Source organism: Thalassophryne amazonica, chromosome 6 (assembly GCF_902500255.1).
Source record: "Thalassophryne amazonica chromosome 6, fThaAma1.1, whole genome shotgun sequence".
Taxonomy (NCBI): Eukaryota; Metazoa; Chordata; class Actinopteri; order Batrachoidiformes; family Batrachoididae; genus Thalassophryne; species Thalassophryne amazonica.
In genome coordinates, this window is record NC_047108.1 from 124,026,585 (window position 1) to 124,049,896 (window position 23,312).

At 40.4% G+C, this 23,312-nt stretch overlaps 1 protein-coding gene across 1 annotated transcript in view; it reads right to left on the reverse strand.

Annotated features, from left to right (window-relative positions):
- agrn (agrin) overlaps positions 1-23,312 on the reverse strand; it is a 945,905-nt gene that overhangs the window by 172,384 nt on the left and 750,209 nt on the right. Inside the window, exons 25-27 of the mRNA XM_034173355.1 lie at positions 11,137-11,329; positions 4,643-4,858; positions 3,213-3,442 (exon numbers count right to left, since the gene is read on the reverse strand). Of these exons, the coding sequence (XP_034029246.1) occupies positions 3,213-3,442; positions 4,643-4,858; positions 11,137-11,329 (639 nt within the window). The remainder of the gene's footprint in view (positions 1-3,212; positions 3,443-4,642; positions 4,859-11,136; positions 11,330-23,312) is intronic.

Below are 23,312 nucleotides of genomic sequence, written 5' to 3' on the forward strand. Positions count from 1 at the left end.
CTTATCTTACGGACCTCGTAGTATCATATTACCCCATTAGAGCGCTTCGCTCTCAGACTGCGGGCTTACTTGTAGTTCCTAGGGTTTGTAAGAGTAGAATGGGAGGCAGAGCCTTCAGCTTTCAGGCTCCTCTCCTGTGGAACCAGCTCCCAATTCAGATCAGGGAGACAGATACCCTCTCTACTTTTAAGATTAGGCTTAAAACTTTCCTTTTCGCTAAGGCTTATAGTTAGGGCTGGATCGGGTGACCCTGGACCATCCCTTGGTTATGTTGCTTTAGACGTAGACTGTGGGGGGGTTCCCATGATGCACTGTTTCTTTCTCTTTTGCTCCGTATGCATCACTCTGCATTTAATCATTAGTGATCGATCTCTGCCCCCCTTCTCGGCATGTCTTTTTCCTGGTTCTTTCCCTCAGCCCCAACCAGTCTCAGCAGAAGACTGCCCCTCCCTGAGCCTGGTTCTGCTGGAGGTTTCTTCCTGTTAAAAGGGAGTTTTTCCTTCCCACTGTGGCCAAGTGCTTGCTCATAGGGGGTCGTTTTGACCGTTGGGGTTTTTCATAATTATTGTATGGCCTTGCCTTACAATATGGAGCGCCTTGGGGCAACTGTTTGTTGTGATTTGGCGCTATATAAGAAAAAAGTTGATTGATTGATTGATTGATTATTTGAAATAACTGGCTGAAACCTGCGACCCATGGACATCACCAAACCGTTGCATTCTTCATTTGTGATACTTTTCCAGGCTTTTAGTGCAGCTTCTTTTAGTTCTTGTTTGTCTTGGGTCGGGGGGGGCTCTCCCTTCAGTCTCCTCTTGAGGAGGTGACATGCATGCTGCTCTGTTGGGCAAAGGTCAAGTGATTGACTTGGCCATTCTAAAGCCTTCCCCTGATGAAGTCGTTTGTTTTGTTGGAACTGTGCTTTGGGTCATTATCATGCTGCATGATAAACTTCCTCCCCATTAGTTTGGACACCTTTTTCTGTAAATTGGCAGACAAAATGTTTCTGTACACTTCAGAATTCATTCTGCTGCAACCATCATCAGTTACATTATCAATAAATATTAATCAGCCTGTTCCAGAAGCCATGCAAACCCAATCCATGATATTACCTCCACCATGCTTCACAGATGAGCTTGTATGCTTTGGATCATAAGCAGTTCCTTTCTATCTCCACACTTTGGCCTTTCCATCACTTTGGTAGAGATTAATCTTGGTCTCATCAGTCCATAAGATTGTGTTCCAGAACATTTGTGAATCATCTCTATACTTCTTTGCAAATTGTAATCTGGCTGGTGAGTGGTTTGCATCTTGTAGTATGACCTCTATGTTTCTGCACTCGGAGTCTTCTTAGAACAGTAGATTGTAATACCTTCACCCCTGCACTGTGGAGATTGTTGGTGATGTCTCTTACTGATGTTTTTGAGGTTTTCTTCACAACTCTCACAATATTTCTGTCATCACCTGCTGCTGTTTTCCTTGGCCGACCTGTTCGCTGTCTGTTGCTCAGTACACCAGTATTTTCTTTCTTTTTCAGGACATTCCAAATTGTTGTGCTGGCTATGCTCAATGTTCGTCCTTTTCCTTCTTTTCTCAGCTTCAAAATGGTTTGCTTTTCTCCCAGCTCTCTGAGCTTCATATTGGTTTATACACTTTAACAAGAAATGTAGTCTTGATAGGTTAAACCCAAGGCTAAAACCTACACTAGTCATGCAGAGCTATTTAATGTGTGAACCATCAACCTAAAAGGCAACACCTGGGCAACAAGAAGCACCTGTCTGTCACATGTTCCAATAGTTTTGCTCACTTGAAAAATGGGTGTGTTCAAACAAAGGATGGTATGTCCTGAGTTCTTTAAGACATATAAGACAATACCAGGAAATAAAAGCTGAAATTCTGAACTCTTGTCTCATATAAATTTTTTGATCTTAAACCCAAATGCCTTTAGTGAACAACAAAAAACAAAGGAATTGGCCTTACTGTTCCAATACTTTTGAAAGAGACTGTATGTATATAGCACCAAATCACAACATACGTATGAGGGGTGATTGAGAAGTTTTGAGCCTGACCCAGAGAAAGTAGGGCATTGTTCTCCATCTTTTATATTCTGATAAACCAACATTTCTCCAGAATGTGTGAACTTTTGACTCACTGGGTTCAATGTTGAGAAATGTTGGTTTCTCAGAATGCAAAAGATGGAGAACCATGCCCTACTTTTCTGGGTCAGGCTCAAACCTTGTCAATCCCCCCTCATAAGTCACCCCAAGGCACTTCACAAGGGTAAGGGCTAACCGGCTAAGGGTTTACCAACCCCTTTGAGCAAGCATGTAGGTAACATTGGTAAGGGAAAACACACTTGGGCAAGATTTGAGGAAGAAACCTCAAGCAGACCAGACTCAGAGGGGTGACCAACTGCTTAGGCCATATTAACAAATAGCTTGCCTTCTCTTGTAGTAAGCAAAATGTATGATCCTCCATTTTACAAAAATGAGGATTCTCAAGTTGTTAGCCTGCGCTAGCAATAAATAGTGTACAGGGAGTAGCCACTAAGCCCTTTTCATTTCTTCTGCCTTCTGGCACTGCACAAAGCCTGGTAAGTTAGTCCTTAGAGCTTTCTGCCTCAAGATGGTGGTGGAAGATGATGGCCTCCATGTGGAGGCCTACTCCCATGTAGATAATGAAGAGTTTATTCTTATGTTCCGATCATATGTTATGTTATGAAAACAGTAAGATTCATTGATACACGCAATTATACACTAATGAAATGATGGTTACAAATACTATATTCCTACTTCTGCTAATAAACACCGCTAAGTACAATAAAATGTAGCTTTAAAGGATTTATTTTAGGTCATGGTCACTGGGGTGAAGATCAATAATTTAGGTTTTAAATCAGACTTGGATCAAACTTGAACTGGCCTTCGAAGACCAAAGGTCAATCATTTCAGTGAAGGTCAAGGGAACAGAAGCCAAAGGTCAGATTTTCACTAGGCAAAACGTGTGCCGTTTATCTGGAAATTCTGTGATAAACATGGTATCCACATCTTTCTTGATGCTTTCATACCTAACTGCCTCAGTAACTTCATGTACACAGGTACTATCGCCTAGTCCTTTTATTTAAATTCTTGACATTCCCAGTATTCAACTGTGAGCTTCCTTGACATGAACACATTTTGCAGAATAACGTGATTTCTCAGGTCCCTCCATGATCTTACCCCAGAAGCCATTGGTGCACTTGCAGTGGAACATCTCAGCCTCTTTGACCTGACAAGCTGCTCCATTCTTGCATGGATTTGGCTGGCAGGGGTTGTTTCCGCATTCACCCACACCACTGCCGTAAAGAATGTTGCCATCGTTCGGCTGTAGATTCAGCACTCGGTTGTTGACATCGAGCAGGCGGATGCAGCCCACCAGACCTGTGCCCACTGCTGTCCTTTCCTTTACACTGCAGAACACACACAAAGCACAGCATCACAAAGTCTGACAGAGCCTGCAAGTGAACATGAATTCTGAGTTTACTGAGTGTTTTTCTGAGGTGAGTTGACTGTGACAGTATCTTAATTTGGTATTCATTACACCCACATGCAGCGGTAGGCCAAACAGGGGTATCGTTTTCAACCTTGTGGATTGATCTGATTTGGACTAACCTTGGTTATATGATCAAGGTTCACCTAAAGACAAAGTGGTTTGATTTTGTAACAAAATGGCTAAAAGTCAATATCACAGGCGAAACAGTGAGAAAGTATAGGCTCACTTCTGACGTGGCCCTTTCTGTGTGGCGTTTGCCTGTTCTCCCCCCGTGTTTGGGTGGGTTCCCTCCAGGTGTTCCGCCTTCCTACCACTTCCAAGGACATGGAGGTTAGGTTGACTTGGTGACTCTAAATTGACTGTAGATGTGAATGTGTTTGTTCCTGAATTATAGACTGTTGGATTGTCCAGGCTGTACCCCACCTCACCCCCAATGACTGCTGGGATTGGGTCGAGCCCCCTGTGACCTTTAACTGGAATGATTGGGTTCAGAAACGGATGGATGGATGCTTGGAAGGAGTTAGCCACAGTAAAGGGCTACTTTGAGGACATAGTCTCACCTATGGTTATTGTTAAACCAGTGGTGCCCAAAGACATTCCAGAAAGGGTCAACAGGGGGTAATTTCACTGATGAACTCATCCTATGTGCTCAAAGTGATGTTATACATGGCCCTTTCTGGAATGTCTTCGGACACCACTGTGTTAAATACAAAGTCAAATCAACTTTCTGTATATGACCTTTACCCTTAGATGACCTTGAAAGGTCAAACTCATTTAGAATGGCTACTGCAAGGAATTGGTAGCAAAGTGAGTAGTACACTTGCTTTGAGAACTGAAGGTTCCTGGTACCCGTTGTGCATGTAAGGTGGAGCTGTGTCAGGAAGGGCATCCAGCATAACCCTCCTTCTGCACCTTTTGGCAGTGATTTGGATTCTAGTCCTAAACTTTTCACTAATCATTTTGAACATCGGTGCCTGTAATTCTGCAATCAAGTCAATAATCAGAAAAATAAACATTGAGTCTGTGCTGGAGATCCACCCTCTCACGAGCTCTTTAGCTGGTGTTACACAGGGGATCCTTGTCTGACCTCCACACTCTCACCAAACAAAGGTCTTACTCCTGTTTCATGTCCTCAGGCACGCCTCCGATGAACAGGTTGGTGTCCAGGTTGAGGCCTTCTGTGCCGTGTGGGCTCTCGCCCTTGACGTGCGGCTCGTTGTCCACGCTGAGCATGGCGCTGCGCCGACTGCGAGTCACCACCAGCTGGTGCCAGCGGCCCTGCTTGATGGGTACTTTGCTGACCACCGTTCCCGTGCCTGAACCTGTGTTGAACCTGAGACAAATCAGAGTGGATAGAAACCATCAACATTAAAGTCTTTACACTCACTGCTGTCAGCCTGTATTCTTCACACTATCCATATTTCCCCAAAAATGTTTCTTCCTTACTGAGCAGCTCCTAATGATGAGGAGAATATTCTTAAATGTCTCCACAAGCAGGAGAGAGATGAAAGAAAAGAAGATATGAGGCGTCTCATTTGGGATTCTAAACTATGTGGCAGACATACTCGCTTTCACACCATCTTTTCAACCCCAGATTCTATTTAATGAGATTTTGTTGAGAAAAAGGCCACATCCTTGCAGGATAGCGCTGCCGTGGGATGTGCACCCACATATCGTAGTATTAGCACAACCTGAGAGCAATTATCTGCCACAATAATTAGCTCTTCTCTCCACATTTTGGATTTGCAGAGCTGTGGGTGGTAATCTCACAGCTGTATTTTTGGAACAGCTTCATCTGAAAACGCCGGCGACTAATGATCTTCGGTTTGCTATTGGTTTGACTCTGAATGGAGTACTCTAACCTGGTTGGCTTGTGAAGGACCTAATAGTGAAGCAGATATAAGTATGATTTCTGGCCAGAATTGTTCACTTGGTGAAACATTCAGTCACAGATCATCCAAACTATACCTTTTTGCAATCTTTGTGATCAGACACATAATGTGGTATAGCTTTCAATATGATTGGAGCATTTTTAGATTTTGACCTCTGTGCAATTCTTCATTGACCCCTACCTGGCCGCCATATTGGATTTTCAAGTGGCCAGCACTTTTTCCTCAAACACTGATTTATGAAGAACATTCATGTCAAATCTGATGCTTGCATCACCAAGTGAAGGATTGTTTCAGTTATCTGCTGCACTATAAAGGTCTGCAAGGAGTCAGGAGGAAAAACAAACCTCAAATGATAAGGAAGTCACATAAACGTATGCAGTGTAGAATCTCTAATCACTCTGTATCCAGTCCCATAGTGGGGAACCGACGAAAACTTACTATTCCTGCAATTTAAAATACAGCATCCAAAGCACGATGGTCCCTGCAGAGCAATATTTGTATCACACACCTCAAATACTCATATCACAGGCGGTTCTAGGGTGGGGTAGCCCCGTCAAAACAATTTCAATTCACCCTATTGAGATATCCCATAATCCTTTGCACACCAGAGAGTTGCTCCAGTCTAAACAACATAGAGAATCCACATGATGACAACTGTAAATGAACATACTACCAAAATGTAATTTTTTATGCTTTTCATCACATTATTAAGCGACTGCAGGCATGAGACCCTGAAAACTTGCTAAAACAAATATTCCAAATAATCTGTGTCTGCCACGTTTAATCTTAATGAATGCAAATCGAATTTCAGACATCTTATATAAATTACTCTGGAACAAACAGGACAAACAGTGCTGTAAAGGACAATAAGCAGGATGTTAAAGAGGAAACTTCACTTTCCCTCGGAACAACATGAACAGGAAGCAATCGCAGCTCACAGAGATTCCCACTGAAAATAACGGAGGAACAACCTGAGCTTCTTGTATTTTTACATAAAACAAACACAATAACAACATCTAAAAACCGGTAATATATTCACGAGAGTTTTAGGCACGATATACAAAGAGTTTTATGTTGTGATGTTAATGCTTTTGTCCATGTGCAGTTGTTATAGCGCAGCCTGATCAGACAGTTTTCAATGTTAATGACATCTCGCAGAGCGGCAAACTCTCCGAAGTTTTTGGAGATTTTGCGGGATTTGAAACCTCAATAGGGTGATTTAAAATGCTGTTTTCAGCCTCAGTTCCTCACTCTTATTCCCTTAATGATCCAGCTAACCCTATAGTGTCCACAGTTTTCATAAAACCCATGACCACATGTGAAGCCATTAATCCAAAACTAACATTAAATACAGACCTGGTCGTTGCCCTGGGTGATAAACTGTAAACATCTGGCAAGCTTTTAATACCAATTTTGGATTAATTCCTTGGTCAACAGTCTCACATTGTGATTGATGGAGTGAGCTCTTGAATATTTAAAATGGCGCATTTCAGTCTGATGCTTCCAACTCCATCACTTCCTTTGGTGTGGACCAGAGATTCTTTAGGACCTTTAAAGAAAATGTTTGTTAATTCCTGGGAGTTAATTCTGGTTTCCTTCCTCAATGATGTGTGGTCATCATTGTCCCAAGTGTACTGCAGTATATTGTTGTACAAAAGATTGCTTGTGGTACCAGGAATCTTACAGGGTGGTTCCTAAGGGGGAACCTGGAGTGGGGGAAATCATAAACTGTGCTCCTGAAGCCTTGGCTTACTTCATTAGAAATGTTTCTATCTTCCTGCTACTAATGCAAGAATGTGCTGGTTCTCCAATTCACCCTGAATTATGCCAAATAGTTATTCATAAGCTTCAGTTGCTGGATTCTTCAGAAACATTCTGTGTGATTTAAAGAGTCATCCATAATTCTGACTTTGTATAACACATATGGTTTGTAAAAAAAAAAAAAGGTAATATGGGCAGTAAAAATTATTATTATGGAATATTTTTAAACAAGGTCTGTGTGAAGTACTATATTGTAATCAGTCCGATGTCTGTCTGTCTGTGAACAATTTAACTGAAAATGTTAGGAAGGATTGTTCACCAAACGTGGTGGGAATATTACATGGCCAGATATCTTAAGATCATTAACTTCTGGAGAGGATCAAGAAAAACAATGTCCAAAAAAAGCACTTTCATCTATATCGCCACAACCTATAAGGCGAGAGATGATCTGAAGTCGATACTGATCAGCAAAATATTTGTGATTAATTGGTATAAGTACTGTCATGATGAAGTCACAAGGACGTCATGCTGGTTCAAAAATGACATTGTTCTTTCTCTTTGAGGTTACCATGCTCCCTGTTTATAAATGAGCTCAGTTTAGGAGAGAGAGAGTCATAAACACAGGATGTTGTGTTAGCTTTCACCAAAATGCTGGAAGATTCTAAAGCCCCTCTCCCACAGAAGGCAGCTACTGGCATGTTATACTCGCCAGCGGTTGCTGCCAATACCGCTGACTGCTGGTGTGTGCCCGCTGTGTGACCACTGGTTCAGTGGTTCAGTTCACCTGGCGAGGTTCAGTAGTGTTTATCATAGCATGTCATCTGCTACTTCCTGGCCAGTGTTTATCAAATTTATTTATTTTTTCCATTTTATCTGGACAACCTGGTGCTTTTCAGCCTGTCACACAGATACTGTGTGTGTGACATGTTAGTGGTGTGTAAGTGGTGACCACATGATGAGTGAAGTTGAGTGGTGATAGTTTTGAACATAACCAAAGCACTCACCACACCCTGGCAAGTGCCAGCAATGATGTGGAATTGTGTAACATGTTTTCTGGCAGATAGTGCTCATTTGGGTGATGACTGCTGCATGCACCTCTAAATGCCAGAAACCCTTTCTGTGTGAGTAGCTTAGGGCCCATTCCTGCCATCCCTACAGGACCTGTATGCCTCCAGGGCCCTGAGGCGAGCAAGGAAGATTGTGGCTGATTCCTCCCACCATGGACACAAAGGGTTTGTCACCCTCCCCTCTGGCAGGAGGCTGAGGTCCATCAGGACCAAAACCTCAACACATAAAAACAGCTTCTGTCCATCTGCAGCTGGACTCAAAAACAATGCCAGAGACCCCCACTTACTCTGCCTCCCTCCTCCATTACCATAAAGTACTGATTGGTCATCCCTGTACTGAAAGGTACTGTACATCTGCACTCCAATCACGTGTTTTTGCACTGTCCTATTCCATTACAACTTATTTACAGTGAATATACGAGGTCTGTTAGAAAAGTATCCGACCTTTTTATTTTTTTCAAAAACCTGAATCACGTGTGCTTGCATGAGCCAACCTTGAACCTTCGTGCGCATGCGTGATTTTTTTCACGCCTGTCGGTTGCGTCATTTGCTTGTAAGCAGCCTTTGTGTGAGGATGGGTGGAGTCTCTCGTCGTTTTTTCTTTGCAAGGAAAGTGAACGCTGTGGTGATGCTGGACCATCGTGTGACTCTCCGAGAAATTGTGGAGAGGTGGACATCAGCACTTTTTCGGCACATTCCACTGTGACAGAAGATTTGGCCATGAAAAGAGTTGCAGCAAAATTCATCAGCACAAAGTTGATGGCGAAGCAAAAGCGCCACCGTGTTGAAGCCTCACAGGACATGTTGTGACATGTCCAGCTCGTCCACAATTCTTGGATAGTCACACGACTGAAAAGCCATCGAAAGCCGTCGAATCTTCAGAATGGTGGAAGAGGTGGGCATGTCCCAACATGTCCTGTGAGGCTCAACACGGTGGCGCTTTTGCTGCGCCATCAGCTTCGTGCCGATGAATTTTGCTGCAACTCTTTTCATGGCCAAATCTTCTATCACAGTGGAATGTGCCGAAAAGTGCTGATGTCCACTCTTCCACAATTTCTCGGATAGTCACACGACGGTCCCACATCACCACAGCGTTCACGTTGGAAATGATCTGGTCCTTTCAGCATGTTGATGGCCGACCAGAGCGTGGCTCATTCTCCACCGTTGTGCGGACATTTTTAAAACCGGTTTGTACCGCTCCTTAATCTGTGTGATGCCCATAGGATCGTCACGGAAAGCCGTTTGAATAATACCGAATGGTTTCCACCTGGCTGTCGCCCAGTTTCTGGCAAAATTGATGCAGTCACGCTGCTCCAGTCGTTCTGCCATTTCCTTGCAAAGAAAAACGACGAGAGACTCCACCCATCCTCACACAAAGGCTGCTTACAAGCAAATGATGCAATCGACAGGAGTGAAAAAATCACGCATGCACACGAAAGTTCAAGGTTTGCTCATGCAAGCACACGTGATTCAAATCCATCAGGTTTTGAAAAAAATAAAAGTTCGGATACTTTTCTAACAGACCTCGTACTTTTATCTATTTGACACTTTTCACTTTTTGTAGAAGTGCATTTCTTTTCCTATTGTTTATGCACCAATAACAAATCAAATTCCTTGTATGTGCGAACTTACTTCGCAATAAATTCAATTCATGGATTCAAATTTCCTGTCTCCAATGCAGGTCAACGTAGCCCACCAGAGGGTGCTGTTGTATTGGCAGAGATAAACGTTTGGGGACAGTTCACTGACTTACACAGAACTTACTCAACTTTTGCCACTGGAGGGTAGCTGCATTGATATTGCACTGCATGGAACAGTACCGTAGCTTGGCAGAGCTGATCGTTGACTCAACATATGAAACATCACGTGACGTATCCTATATAAACTGAATGTAACTCTATGACTGCATCACTTGCGGCTGTTGCGTCGCCGAGACAGGTTCTACATATTCCTTCATATTGCTACATATTTCTTCATGCCCAAGCAACCTAGAGGAGGTGATATGTCCAATCAAGCCTCTGACGTTGGCTAAGGTTGGTGGAGGGAAACTGAGAAATAACGATGTACTAGCAGAAGTGACACAGGTGCTCAACTCTTGCCAGTGTTTTAGCCTGAATGTAGAGATTTTAAACACGTTGAACATTTTTCCGGGATCACAATGTACATCAGTGTTGACTGACTGACGTCAACTTATCTCCTGGGGAGTCTGGTCAATGGAAGCAACTTTCACTCTCCATCAGTAAACGCCGGGCTAATCAGTTAGAGTGTGAAGGGGCCATTATGAAACAAATTATCACCAGGGCTTTTATAGACAAAACACTGCACACTCAATGTCTGCATGTACTACAAACAGGAACCACTGGGCACGGACATGTGCAGAGTTTGTATCCACCCACTGATGCTTTCCATTTGGACTGTTTTTAATCTGCTGCATACTGTAATATGCGTGACACTTAGCAGCATGGATGCACCGTAGTTGAACATTGATATTCTTTGCAATTGCATAACTGCACTAAATTTTCATTTGGACCTGCTGCACCACATTTCACTGCATATGTTAACTTACCACCATCTGCAAACATAATCATGTCAATTTGCAAATCTGAACACATTTCCTGATTCCTCGCCCTCATGCTCTTAACGTGACAATCTGCTCGAGAAGCTTCTTTGTTTATTTTCTCATCAGCACTGTTTCTCAAGATGCTCGGTTGCTGTAATTATTTGCCTCGTTATCTCCACTCCTCTCTACTTGTCTTTTTCTTATCGCCAATCTCTCGGTCGCCACTATGACGACCCCGTTTACTCACGTGGATCATTAAAGTTTTCTTAATGGAAGAAAAACATCCCAAATCGGCGGCTTGCAACATCATCGCCCTTGTGGGCCGGCTCACCTGAGCTCCACCTTGCCGTTCAGCAGAGCCAGAGAGATGAAGTCCTTCTTGCCATCCTGGCCGTTGTAGAGGAGGATGCCCGTCATTTCGGCCGCTCTGAACTCCATGGCGATGCGGACAGTGTAGTAGGCGGACATGGTGGCGAAGGCCAAGTAGGACTTGCCACCGAATGATGGGATGAAGTACTTGATCACTGTGGAGGAATGAAGACAACATGTCAATCACATCATGAAGTGATGTGCTTTATCACAGCCTAATAGGCAGATAATGTGCATAATTAAACGCAGTGGTGCTGCTTCTTGATGACAGAAAAATAAGCTTTTCCGCGAGGTTATTTTCAGAATGATGTTCTTCTGGAATGGTTGATGAATTGATCAAAAGGAGAGGGTCGAGCTGAGCGCAAATGCACACAAAAAATCTTGTTGTTCTGCCACTCAACAATAATGATTATTATTTTCCCTTTTCTGCCTCGGGCGCTGCGTCTCTCCGTCGGTTCTTTCTGCCCGAGGAGAATGGCAGCTGATGAGCGGCGTCTTTTCTGATCTATGGGAGGGTGGCATGCGGTCTGCATGCACGTGTATCATTTAGCCACTTCGACTCAAAAGGCGTGCATTGATTCTCACTAACTAATTCCAATCCAAGCAATTAGTGGCAGTTATAGTAAACCTACTGTGTGAGATTCATTATAACAGTGGGTAAAAAATTGGGTAAAGATGGAAGAAACAAACCAGCTGTGCTGGTCGAGAAGTTCTGTGTGATTTATGATTTTCTCTGTGGTGCTGATTGGACTCATCGGCTCCTCCCTCTTGAGGTGCTGAACCTGCCGGAGTCACTTTAGATGATTTTCAAGCAGACGTGTCTATTCATCCCACTGGTACTCTCAGTTAAAAAGTAAAAAAAAAAAAAAAAAAAGATCCTGCCGTTAAACCGATATTCTCAGCCCTTAGCACTGATTGTTCGCACGATGTTGTAAATGACCCAATAAATCCACATCTGCGATGTTTGATTTCTTTCACATATTCCTCCCCTCACACACCGTCATTCCTCATACTGCTACTTAAGGTGTCACTTTGCAGCCACTTTAAGCAACAATCTGGCAACTCTGCTGCAAAGCAGAAGGAAGAGACTTATTTTGTTAAGAAAAACCAACAACAACAACAAAAAAAGACTAATTCCTTTTGGCTCCTCCTATTTTGCTTGTGGTCACCACAGCAGATCCAGGATGGATCCACAAGTTGATACAGTTTTGCTCTTCCTGATGCAACTCCAGATGTACAAGGAGAATGAAGTATGGGTACAGACCATATGTACTGGACAAACCCGCCATGACATCACTCACTGGCTTTCTGCAAAGCTATTTTTAAACTGTAGAGATAGATAAGACTTCATTGATCTCACAGTGGAGAAATTCACGTTACGTCAGCTCTTAATAAACACACAAGATGGGTGCGAGTAGAAGAAAATGTGCATCAAACAGAGTGTGCAAGGATAAGCAATAATAACACTTGTAACAATACAATAAAATAAGAAAATGAGGTAGAAATAATATATATATATATATATATTTTTTTTTTTTTTCATTTAACCTTTATTTTACCAGGGAAGTCCCACTGAGATTAAAAACCTCTTTTTCAAGTGAGCCCTGGCCAAGATGCAGCAATAAAAATACAGTTACAGTATAACAAATAAATTAATAAATAAATAAATTAAAACAAGTACATGTGAAGGAGGCTGTCTCAAGTGCTCTCAGTCTGGCTTTAAAGTCATTTAATGTGATCAGTTCTGTAAGTTTCCAGTCCTTTTACAAAGTGTTCCATGAAGAAGGGGCAGAGAAGGTGAAGGACCTTTTTCCAGTTTCAGTGCGGACATAAGGAACAGAGAGTAGCAAATCAACACTTCTCTGTGTGATTAAGTTACAGATGTACGAGGGCAGTAATCCAAGCATGGCCTTATAAATAAAAGTATACCAGTGGCTCAACCTCCTGGTGGACAAAGAAGGCCATCTCATTATCTTTACCATAGGATTGGTGTAATTTACCCAATTTGGCTCTTGCTTGCCTCTACTGGTGGTTGGCTCTCACTGCGGTATTGTATCACTTCTTGTTCCGGAGCACAGCGGTGTTTTGCTGTATCTGTTAGCTGTTTAATCTGCGCAGTTAGATTGATCAAGTTACCTAGATAACGATTTGTTTCCCAGTGTAATCTTCACGTGCCTTAACTAAAGCACTCCTTCTGCTGAATCACCTCTAAATTGTTTACACATTATTCACTTTGTGTGTTTTTAGGAATCCGCTAGCTTAGCGCAGCTACTAGCTCTTAGCTGGTTTAGCATGGCGGCTTCTCCTGTCTCTCCCACACTTTTCTGCTCTGGGTGTGAAATGTTTAGTTATTCCTCGGCCTCCTTTAGCAGTAATGGTACTTGTAATAAGTGTAGCTTATTCGTAGCTTTGGAGGCCAGGCTGGGCGAATTGGAGACTCGGCTCCGCACCGTGGAAATTCTACAGCTAGCCAGGCCCCTGTAGTCGGTGCAGACCAAGGTAGCTTAGCCGCCGTTAGTTTCCCTCTGGCAGATCCCGAGCAGCCGGGAAAGCAGGCCGACTGGGTGACTGTGAGGAGGAAGCGTAGCCCTAAACAGAAGCCCCGTGTACACCGCCAACCCGTTCACATTTCTAACAGTTTTTCCCCACTCGGCGACACACCCGCCGAGGATCAAACTCTGGTTATTGACGACTCTGTTTGAGAAATGTGAAGTTAGCGACACCAGCAACCATAGTCAATTGTCTTCCGGGGGCCAGAGCAGGCGACATTGAAGGAAATTTGAAACTGCTGGCTAAGCCTAAGCGTAAATTTGGTAAGATTGTAATTCACGTCGGCAGTAATGACACCCGGTTACACCAATCGGAGGTCACTAAAATTAACATTGAATCGGTGTGTAACTTTGCAAAAACAATGTCGGACTCTGTAGTTTTCTCTGGGCCCCTCCCCAATCGGACCGGGAGTGACATGTTTAGGCCGCATGTTCTCCTTGAATTGCTGGCTGTCTGAGTGGTGTCCAAAAAATGAGGTGGGCTTCATAGATAATTGCTTCTGGGGAAAACCTGGTCTTGTTAGGAGAGACGGCATCCATCCCACTTTGGATGGAGCAGCTCTCATTTCTAGAAATCTGGCCAATTTCTTAAATCCTCCAAACCGTGACTATCCAGGGTTGGGACCAGGAAGCAGAGTTGTAGTCTTACACACCTCTCTGCAGCTTCTCTCCCCCTGCCATCCCCTCATTACCCCATCCCCGTAGAGACGGTGCCTGCTCCCAGACCACCAATAACCAGCAAAAATCTATTTAAGCATAAAAATTCAAAAAGAAAAAATAATATAGCACCTTCAACTGCACCACAGACTAAAACAGTTAAATGTGGTCTATTAAACATTAGGTCTCTCTCTTCTAAGTCCCTGTTAGTAAATGATATAATAATTGATCAACATATTGATTTATTCTGCCTTACAGAAACCTGGTTACAGCAGGATGAATATGTTAGTTTAAATGAGTCAACACCCCCGAGTCACACTAACTGCCAGAACGCTCGTAGCATGGGCCGAGGCGGAGGATTAGCAGCAATCTTCCATTCCAGCTTATTAATTAATCAAAAACCCAGACAGAGCTTTAATTCATTTGAAAGCTTGACTCTTAGTCTTGTCCATCCAAATTGGAAGTCCCAAAAACCAGTTTTATTTGTTATTATCTATCGTCCTCCTGGTCGTTACTGTGAGTTTCTCTGTGAATTTTCAGACCTTTTGTCTGACTTAGTGCTTAGCTCAGATAAGATAATTATAGTGGGCGATTTTAACATCCACACAGATGCTGAGAATGACAGCCTCAACACTGCATTTAATCTATTATTAGACTCAATTGGCTTTGCTCAAAATGAAAATGAGTCCACCCACCACTTTAATCATATCGTTCTGACTTATGGTATGGAAATAGAAGACTTAACAGTATTCCCTGAAAACTCCCTTCTATCTTAATAAGATTTACATTTACTCTGATGGACTACCCAGCAGTGGGGAATAAGTTTCATTACACTAGACGTCTTTCAGAAAGCGCTGTAACTAGGTTTAAGGATATGATTCCTTCTTTATGTTCTCTAATGCCATATACCAACACAGTGCAGAGTAGCTACCTAAACCCCAGGTTTCTTTTCAGCACTGTAGCCAGGCTGACAAAGAGTCAGAGCTCTATTGAGCTGAGTATTCCATTAACTTTAACTAGTAATGACGTCATGACTTTCTTTGCTAATAAAATTTTAACTATTAGAGAAAAAATTACTCATAACCATCCCAAAGATGTATTGTTATCTTTGGCTGCTTTCAGTGATGCCAGTATTTGGTTAGACTCTTTCTCTCCGATTGTTCTGTCTGAGTTATTTTCATTAGTTACTTCATCCAAACCATCAACATGTCTATTAGACCCAATTCCTAACAGGCTGCTCAAGGAAGTCCTACCATTATTTAATGCTTCGATCTTAAATATGATCAATCTATCTTTATTAGTTGGCTATGTACCACAGGCTTTTAAGGTGGCAGTAATTAAACCATTACTTAAAAAGCCATCACTTGACCCAGCTGTCTTAGCTAATTATAGGCCAATCTCCAACCTTCCTTTTCTCTCACAAATTCTTGAAAGGGTAGTTGTAAAACAGCTAACTGATCATCTGCAGAGGAATGGTCTATTTGAAGAGTTTCAGTCAGGTTTTAGAATTCATCATAGTACAGAAACAGCATTAGTGATGGTTACAAATGATCTTCTTATGGCCTCAGACAGTGGACTCATCTCTGTGCTTGTTCTGTTAGACCTCAGTGCTGCTTTTGATACTGTTGACCATAAAATTTTATTACAGAGATTAGAGCATGCCATAGGTATTAAAGGCACTGCGCTGCGGTGGTTTGAATCATATTTATCTAATAGATTACAATTTGTTCATGTAAATGGGGAATGTTCTTCACAGACTAAGGTTAATTATGGAGTTACACAAGGTTCTGTGCTAGGACCAATTTTATTCACTTTATACATGCTTCCCTTAGGCAGTATTATTAGACGGCATTGCTTAAATTTCATTGTTATGCAGATGATACCCAGCTTTATCTATCCATGAAGCCAGAGGACACACACCAATTAGCTAAACTGCAGGATTGTCTTACAGACATAAAGACATGGATGATCTCTAATTTCCTGCTTTTAAACTCAGATAAAACTGAAGTTATTGTACTTGGCCCCACAAATCTTAGAAACATGGTGTCTAACCAGATCCTTACTCTGGATGGCATTACCCTGACCTCTAGTAATACTGTGAGAAATCTTGGAATCATTTTTGATCAGGATATGTCATTCAAAGCGCATATTAAACAAATATGTAGGACTGCTTTTTTGCATTCACGCAATATCTCTAAAATTAGAAAGGTCTTGTCTCAGAGTGATGCTGAAAAACTAATTCATGCATTTATTTCCTCTAGGCTGGACTATTGTAATTCATTATTATCAGGTTGTCCTAAAAGTTCCCTGAAAAGCCTTCAGTTAATTCAAAATGCTGCAGCTAGAGTACTAACGGGGACTAGAAGGAGAGAGCATATCTCACCCATATTGGCCTCGTCTTCATTGGCTTCCTGTTAATTCTAGAATAGAATTTAAAATTCTTCTTCTTACTTATAAGGTTTTGAATAATCAGGTCCCATCTTATCTTAGGGACCTCATAGTACCATATCACCCCAATAGAGCGCTTCGCTCTCAGACTGCAGGCTTACTTGTAGTTTCCTAGGGTTTGTAAGAGTAGAATGGGAGGCAGAGCCTTCAGCTTTCAGGCTCCTCTCCTGTGGAACCAGCTCCCATTCGGATCAGGGAGACAGACACCCTCTCTACTTTTAAGATTAGGCTTAAAACTTTCCTTTTTGCTAAAGCTTATAGTTAGGGCTGGATCAGGTGACCCTGAACCATCCCTTAGTTATGCTGCTACAGACTTAGACTGCTGGGGGGTTCCCATGATGCAATGAGTGTTTCTTTCTTTCTTTCTCTTTTTGCTCTGTATGCACCATTCTGCATTTAATCATTAGTGATTGATCTCTGCTCCCCTCCACAGCACGTCTTTTTCCTGGTTCTCTCACTCAGCCCCAACCAGTCCCAGCAGAAGACTGCCCCTCCCTGAGCCTGGTTCTGCTGGAGGTTTCTTCCTGTTAAAAGGGAGTTTTTCCTTCCCACTGTCGCCAAGTGCTTGCTCACAGGGGGTCGTTTTGACTGTTGGGTTTTTACGTAATTATTGTATGGCCTTGCCTTACAATATAAAGCGCCTTGGGGCAACTGTTTGTTGTGATTTGGCGCTATATAAATAAAACTGATTGATTGATTGATTGATCTCACTTCAGAATATAGTTCACAATGTTGAGTCAGGGTCCTACAGTTCGTAATGAACCTCAAGGAAGCATGATATACAGAGCCAATCTTTCTCAGGCACTGAGCTGAAGCATTCCTATATAACAGGTCTCCATAATCTAAAATAGATAAAAAAGTTGCAGTAACAAGGCAATATATAAACACGATTGGAATAAGAAAATAGGATCATCTTATTTACAATTTGTGAAGTGGAGTTTAGATGTGATAAGGGCATCATCTAATGTGGCATCTTTGAATGGCGCCACCTTAGCATCAACTCCTGGCTAACTCATGAATGAATAAAGAGGCGGAGTGAGGGTGAAACCAGTGTGGCTCAGGTCCGACGACTGAAGCCTGAACATTCCCCCATCTCAGAGTTCCAAAACTAGTTAAGGATAACCGGCTAATATTGGTTCAGCATGTGGCCTCAGCGTCAGTGGACCTGTGAAAACCTGCTGCTCAACATGTCTGTGTACTGTGTCATCACTCATCTGCTGGTCTGTGTTGATAGAACAGGTTGTGTTTCTCCAAGTCCACGACAAAACATCTGATTGTGGCCCAGACTAGCTAAAGGCCATGTATGTATTATGGATTTGTTTTCATAAGTCAAGGGTCCTTGACACCTCTCTCTCTCTCTCTCTCTCTCTCTCTCTCTCTCTCTCTCTCTCTCTCTCTCTCTCTGAGTGCCCACCCGAGTCAGAAGAGTTGGGTGGGCACTCAGAGAGAGGAGAAACCTGTTAGACAAATGAAAAGGTGTGTGAGTCCGCTGTAAAAACCATTACTTGAGGTGCCATGCATCCCATTCTCTCCAGATGCATCTGTTTCTGCTTCAAGTGTAATTAAATCTCTCTCTGCATCGTATATCTGTTCCTGGTGTTCCTTGCTCGCTGGTCTCATTTTCTGCTGACTTCATGACGAAAATTCCACAACAAACATCACTAAGCCACGATACCTGCTAACAGGGCTAAGTGTGCTAACATACAAATTATATAATACTGAAATTTCACTCTGTGGAAATACTGGATCACCATTTCTTAGATTATCTGTTAGTACAACTAACCACACATCCACACATACAACCTTAGATTTTGTAACAAAATGAGCAGAAAAGACACATGCAGTTGGCCCATAGAAGCGACATCCAGGGCCCTTGCGAGTGGACTCATCCATCCATCCATCCATCCATCCATCCATCCATCCATCCATCCATCCATCCATCCATCCATCCATCCATCCATCCATCCATCTATCCATCCATCCATCTATCTATCTATATTCAAGGAGTTTATTTACACCACATACTAAACTATACAGGTAGGATGTAAGGCTGGACAGGCAAGAATTGGTTATAAAATAAACAAAATAGAGGTCATACAAGACATAGAAAACCAAATCATATATGTTTTGGTCTGTATATTATACAAATAATGGATGGTAAGGAGTCCAGCTACTGCGTGCTGGGTAATCGGGAGAGTCGGGAGTTTTCCCGGTGGGCTGGTCCAACCTGGGGCCGTTGTGAGGGGGTGTTAATATATATATGCATACATATATGACCACCACTAACTGTTAGGCTACACAACAAGACACTTGGGCTGCTGTATCATAAAGAGAAGACATTAAGTGTTATAAATGTTTTACAATCACGAAAATTCACAAGAAAATAACTTAAGACGATGCATTCATTACAGTTAGTTCAGTCCAACCAAACCCTGTGCACCCAGATGGGACTTGCGTTACTAGCAAATACAGGAGGAGTGGCCTGTGAGTGAAAAGATGGTCAGAAAAAAGCCAGGTGGAGCTGAAAAAGCTAGATTAAGAAAAAGAAAAGCTTTGCAGGAAGATGCTGCCAAGTGTGCAAAGCTCACAGATATTTTTTCAAGAAGACAGAGCAAAGAGGGAAATGGTAAATAGGGCCGGGCTGTTATGCCCGGATGTCAGCCGTATCTACTACTACTACTTACAGACTTCACTGACTTCATTTCATTTCATTCATTCATTTATTTATTTATTTCATTCATTTAAAAGAAAAACAAAACAAAACAGAAAAGCAGAAATAAAGCATCTCCATTACCAGAATGAAAAGGAGCAGAGAGAAGAACAAGTCTTATATTTTCTGCCCCTTTTTACAATACAATCTTTCAATATCCAGCGTCATTTTTCAACATTATTTAACAGATTGTATTTCTTTAACTTGTCACATACCACTGACTTATTTCATAATTATGACCATTATTAAATAGATTACATCTCTGACAGGTTACATTTTTAAACTTAAAACATTTATACATTATTAACAAATTACTTTTTTTTTTTTTTTTTTACTTCCTTACAGCCCACTAACTTATTTTATAGTTTCATACTTACTTAATACATCTAGTTTAATACGTTTTTTAAATAATTTAAGCGACCTTAATTCTTTAATTTCTTTGTTGAGATTGTTCCATAATTTTACACCATTTACTGCAATACTCTGTTCTTTTACTTTGGTTCTGTATCTTGGTTTTCTAAAGACTTCTATTCCTTTCAGTTTATAACTACTTACTCTTTTCTCAAACATATTTTGAATGTTTGTTGGTAAAGCATTTTTATTAGCTTGGTACATTGTTTGTAATATTTTCAAATCGACCAAATCACGAAATTTAAGTACCCTGTACTTAATGAACAATGGATTAGATGGATCTCTAAAACCACTGTTGCTAATCACCCTTAAAGCCCTTTTCTGCAGAATAAACAAAGGTTGTATATAAGTTGTATATGTTGATCCCCAGATTTCTACACAATAAGTTAAATTTGGGAAAATCAATGAATTGTACAATGTTAATAAACCATAACTATTTAATGAATATTTTACTTTATGCAAAACAGCAATGGCTTTCGCTATTTTTCCTTTTATGTAATTTATGTGTGACTTCCATGTAAGATCTTCATCAATTATGACTCCTAAAAATTTCATTTCTTTTACCCTTTGTATATCCATTCCATCTATTTGTAATGACACATTTTTTTTTGCTCTGTCATTAAACAATATGAAATTTGTCTTATTAATATTTAGTGACAGTCTGTTTATATCAAACCAATGCTTAACCTTTTCCAATTCTGTTTTTATCACTTGTGCTACTTCCTGTATATCTGATCCAGAGTAAAACAGCGTTGTATCATCAGCAAATAAAATGCTACCAAGCACATTAGATACATTCACAAAATCATTGATATACAAAATAAACAGTTTGGGTCCAAGTACTGATCCTTGTGGTACTCCATAAGCAATATTACACAATTCTGATTTGATATTATTTATCTGAACAAACTGTTTTCTGTTTTCTAAGTAGCTTTTTACCCACTGATGTGCAATACCTCTTATTCCATATTGTTGTAACTTGTGAAGCAATCTTGAGTGGTCAATAACATCAAAAGCTTTTTTCAAGTCAATAAAAATACTTACAAAATAATCCTTATTTTCTATTGTTGTTGATATTTTCTTTATTAATTCCATAATTGCCATAGCTGTCGAATGTTTTGTTCTGAATCCATACTGAGCATTATTTAAAATATGATGTTTCTCAGTGAATTTATCCAACCTTGTCACAAAAACTTTTTCCATAATTTTAGAAAACTGTGGAAGCAATGATACTGGCCTGTAATTAGAGAATTTATGTTTGTCTCCATTTTTATATAATGGGACTACCTTGGCAATTTTCATTTCATTTGGAAAAATCCCTGTTGACAGAGACAGATTGCAAATATAAGTAAATGGTTCAATAACAGTTTCTATTATACTTTTTACAGTCATCATGTCTAAATCTTCATGGTCAGTTGATCTTTTGCTTACACAGTTTTTTACAATATTTCTTATTTCATCTTTTTCCACATTGTCCAGGAAAATACTATTGACCGTATTTACGTGTATGTAATGTATCTTCTACTATTGGTTTATTTCCCACCAGACTTGATCCTACATTTGAAAAATAATCATTAAACCCATTTGCCACTTCTTTTATGTCATATATCTCTTTATTTTCTTTGACAAAGTAATTTGGAAAAGTTGCTTTCGCTCCATCACTTTCAATCACACTTTTTATAATTCCCCATGTTGCCCTCATATTATCTTTACTCTTATTTAATTGTTCACTATAATAATCTTTTTTTTGTTTCCTAATTATTGTCAATAGTTTATTTTTATATTTTTTGTATCTGTGTTCTGTTTCCTTTGTTTGCATTTTTTAAAAAGCACCTGTATAAATTGTTTTTCTTTGCACAAGCATTTTTTATTCCCTTTGTCAGCCATGGTTTATTTACTCTTACTAATTTCTATTAATTTACAGTTTTTATTATATGATTTCATCAATATTTTCATAAATGAGTTATATGCTACATTAACATCACTGACATAAACTTCTTCCCAATTTTGATTTTTAAGATCATATTTTAATGCCTCTAAGGCTTTTACTGACTTATCGCTTTTAAAGTTTATAATAGTTTTTTTCTTGTACCTATTTTTATATTTAAATATTGAAAAAACTGGTAAATGATCACTAACATCTGTCATCAAGATCCCATTCCTGATAATTTCATCTGTTCTATTTGTAAATATATTGTCGATTACCGTTGCACTTTGCGATGTAATTCTGGTTGGTTTTGTTATCAAGTGGAATAACCCCAAACTAAACATTGAATTCACAAAATCACTTATTCTTTGGCAACTGGAGCTCTCTATGTTAATGTTAAAGTCTCCACATATAAAAAGCGTTTTGTTTTTAATTTGATGGAATAACTCTATTATTCTATCTGTAAATTTCACAACACAAGTGTCTGGTGCTCTGTATACACAACTGATTAAAATATTCTTAGATGTTTCATGTACAAGTTCCACTGTTACAATTTCTATGATGTCATCCACAGTTGTCATTTCTTCTACAATTGTACATATCAGATCTGCCTTTATGTACAGAGCAACACCACTGCCCCTTTTATCTCTTCTGTTCACAAAATACAGCTCATATCCCTCCATTTGAACATCAGCCATGAGATCATCATTAAGCCAAGATTCAGTGATTGCAACAATACTAAATCTATTTTTAAATTGATTTAAATAATCTTTTATTTGCGACATTTTACAATACAAGCTTCGACTGTTTATATGTAAGAGTGACAGGGTATCTTCTGCAATTTTTTCACTATTCAGCTGTTCTACTGTATAATACTCACAACCAATCGTTTTTAAGTCAAATATACTTTCATCAATATTAGTGTCTATGTCATATATTTTATCATCTATTTCCATGTTTGATCAGATTTTTTTTTTGTTGGTCCAATTACCAACAGACGTCATATTTGATTGTCTATTCAGGTCTGTATTTTGTAAGGTCCTCCATGTTTTTGATTTGTATACCGTTTGTTCCTTCTTTTACTCTAATCCACACTCTACAATTCCAGACCCATGTAGCAACAATGTGCTTCTGTTTTTTTAATAGTCTTGCTTCCCTAGCAATATCTGCATTTTTTTTTTTGTTAAATGCTCATTTATATAGACACTTGTTCCTTTCAAATTCTTTGCCTGTCTTAATACTTCATTTTTATATTTTCTGCTTGTAAATCGTATAACAATGTTAGACAGTTTGTTTTTTCTATCTTTAGTTGGAACAGTATAGCAGTCTGATATTGTGTCTTGATGGATGTCAACACCATTTTGATATAAAAAGTTTGTAACTTGCTGTTCCAATGATTGTCGTTCTTCAGGTGGTGCATTCTCCCCACTGGTTCC